This window comes from Apaloderma vittatum, unplaced genomic scaffold (genome assembly GCF_000703405.1).
Source record: "Apaloderma vittatum isolate BGI_N311 unplaced genomic scaffold, ASM70340v1 scaffold25885, whole genome shotgun sequence".
Taxonomy (NCBI): domain Eukaryota; kingdom Metazoa; phylum Chordata; class Aves; order Trogoniformes; family Trogonidae; genus Apaloderma; species Apaloderma vittatum.
The window spans coordinates 15,789-18,671 of NW_009719215.1; the positions used below are offsets into that span (position 1 = coordinate 15,789).

General features: G+C 57.2%; 1 protein-coding gene across 1 annotated transcript in view; it reads left to right on the top strand.

Moving 5' to 3' along the window:
• AHCYL1 (adenosylhomocysteinase-like 1) overlaps positions 1-2,883 on the top strand; it is a gene marked incomplete at its 3' end in the record, with an annotated part of 5,635 nt that overhangs the window by 2,004 nt on the left and 748 nt on the right. The window contains exons 5-8 of the mRNA XM_009870551.1: positions 5-99; positions 1,092-1,198; positions 1,281-1,397; positions 1,612-1,675. Of these exons, the coding sequence (XP_009868853.1) occupies positions 5-99; positions 1,092-1,198; positions 1,281-1,397; positions 1,612-1,675 (383 nt within the window). The remainder of the gene's footprint in view (positions 1-4; positions 100-1,091; positions 1,199-1,280; positions 1,398-1,611; positions 1,676-2,883) is intronic.

The window sequence follows — 2,883 nt, forward strand, 5'->3', positions numbered from 1 at the left end:
CTAGGTGTTGCCGTGTTTGCCTGGAAGGGGGAGTCGGAGGATGACTTCTGGTGGTGCATTGACCGCTGTGTTAACATAGATGGCTGGCAGGCCAACATGGTAATGAGCCTTCATCCAGCCCTTCTTCTTCCTCCATGGAGTGGTCACTGGGTGCTCCTCACCCTTTTCTCTCTCTGGGAGCCCACTGGGGGCTGCCTGGGTACCTGCTGGTTTTGCAAAGGCCTCTGAGCCCCCGGTAAAAGGGGAGGGTTCCTGGAGAACAGTAGCTGGAGCTGGGTTAGGGGTTGCAGGAGCTGGGTTAGGGGTTGCTGGATCTGGGTTAGGGGTTGCAGGAGCTGGGTTAGGGGTTGCAGGAGCTGGGTTAGGGGTTGCTGGATCTGGGTTAGGGGTTGCAGGAGCTGGGTTAGGGGTTGCAGGAGCTGGGTTAGGGGTTGCTGGATCTGGGTTAGGGGTTGCAGGAGCTGGGTTAGGGGTTGCAGGAGCTGGGTTAGGGGTTGCTGGATCTGGGTTAGGGGTTGCAGGAGCTGGGTTAGGGGTTCTTTCCCTGCAGGGTCAGTCCCACAGGAGCTGCCCAGACTGCCCTTCTCTTGACACAGATCCTCTCTCCCAAAGAGAGGAAGGGCTCTGCAGGGGACCTTTCCCTTGCTGGAAGCAGAGGACGCCTCTCACTGCTTTGGTGCACGGTCTGCGATCGCTAGCGATGCGACGGCGTGTGTCGACAGGCCATGACAGCTCCCACAGCCTTTCCTCTCGACTGTTTGCATCCAGGGCATGAATGTTGTGGCGTCCTTCTGATCTCAGCCTGTTTAGTTAGTGCTGCCTTTGGTCACGTTTCCAGGCTGCAGAGCAATAGCAGGGGCAGAAATACCTCTTAGGATCCAGCAGCTCCACACCAGGGCGTAAGGAATCCTCCATGTTCTGGAGGAGACCCCAACTAGAGGGAACTTGGGAGTCCTGGCCCCCAGGTCTCTGCCCAAACAGCCCCTCATGAGTGCGTGAAGATGCTCTCCATCTCTTTTTTTCCCCGCCTCTGTCCTGTCCATCCCCAGCTAGCCCTGACCACTCTGTGCTCTTCCTTGCCTCCTCTCTAGATCCTGGATGACGGTGGGGACCTGACCCACTGGGTTTATAAAAAATACCCCAACGTATTCAAGAAGATCCGAGGGATTGTGGAGGAGAGCGTGACCGGCGTGCACAGGTGGGAGCTTTGGGCAGGCTGACCTAGAGGTCTCTTAGTGGGTTGCTGCTCTCTCCTCTGACCTGCCTGTGTGCTGTTCCAGGCTGTACCAGCTCTCCAAGGCCGGGAAGCTGTGTGTCCCTGCCATGAACGTGAACGACTCCGTCACCAAACAGAAATTTGATAACCTCTATTGCTGCCGGGAATCCATCCTGGATGGGTGAGTCCAACTCTTCTCCCTCATCCCCGCTGCCGCTCTCACCAGAGGATTTGGCTCCGGCTCCTCTCGAGCAGAGACGGGGCTCGTCGCTGCTTTGCCCTCGCTGCTCGCTTGCAGGACCTGGGCTTGGGGGCTCTGGCAGCAGAGCGCTGCCCCGTGCCGTCAGCGGTACGCGCTTGACTAATCCCAACACAGGTCTCTCTCTGTCCCCCAGCCTGAAGAGGACCACGGATGTGATGTTTGGAGGGAAGCAAGTGGTGGTTTGTGGTTATGGGGAGGTGAGTTACGTAAGCTGGGAGTCAGCCTCCCCTCCCTGAGCCATCCTTCCCCTGAGCTCAGCGCCTTGCTTCTTCCCTGTGCAAAGACCCCTGATATTAGATGAAACCCAGTGAGCAATTATGAAGGGAAATTTTGCTAGAGCCTGCTGCGAGGCTGGAGAACAAGCACCAGAACTCCCAGATTAGCTGGGCTGCAAATACGACAGTTGCTGGGAACGCTGGCCTGAATTCTAACTACCCATGGGTGTTCCCATCTGCTGTCCCTGGACCGAGTTCAGCTTCCAGCCCGGCTGTCACCGAGTCTGTGACAAGAGGAGGCGGAGGGGCAGGCTGCATCTCGCTGGTGGATAATGTTCTAGCCGAGGGAAATCGTATCACGAACTTGTTAAACGATTCTGCCCTGGAAGAGCGCGGAGCCGGGAGCTGACACCTTCCCTCCATCTGTGCGCGCTCTGCGTGGGTGTTTATCTTCCCGCCCTGCGAAGTGCCTGGCAGTAGCTGCAAATGCTTTTTTCCCGGCAGGAACACGCTTACTAATTTATTTAGACACCAGTGGAGCCCAGCTCTGCTCAACCAAGCGGCTGTGCTGGCTCTTGCCCAGGCGCTCTGGGGCGACGTTTGGTTCTCCAGCTGTGAGTTGTGCTGGGAGTTGTAGTCTCTGGGGCCTGTCCTGAGTTTTAACAGGCTTCTTCAAAACAAGGGAGTCCTTCCACTCTCACTGGTTTCCCCTTTGGATGTGGGTTGGGGACCTGCCTGGCTGTTTTGCAGTAGACCTGAGGGTGATTACTGAGGGTGTCTCTGAAGGTGTTTCTTGCCCGGCAGCATCTTGCTGGTCAGAAAATGGGGCTGAGCGCGAGTAAGTGCAGATGTGCCAGGTGTTAGCGTGAGCAAGTGGCGCGGAGAGCTGGACTTTGGTTTAATTTTGTGGTGAGGAGAGATATAGAGCCCGAGATGCCGCTACAGGAGCTCTGCTCTCCCCCGTGCGGGGAGTGTGGGGGGAAGGATGGGTCTCCTGATCAGTGCAGGACAGCTCTGAAGGCTAAAAAGAAACCCTTTGGCTTAAAGGCAAATCAAGAAAGTGCAAGTTTGTCCAGACTGGCTTTTGTCTCCTCTTGGAGGGGAGCTCAGGAGGGCTCCGGCAACGCTGGGGGCTGCGCAGGCTGCGAGCACGTTGGCTTTGGGCAGCTCCTGGTGGGGGTGGGGTTGTG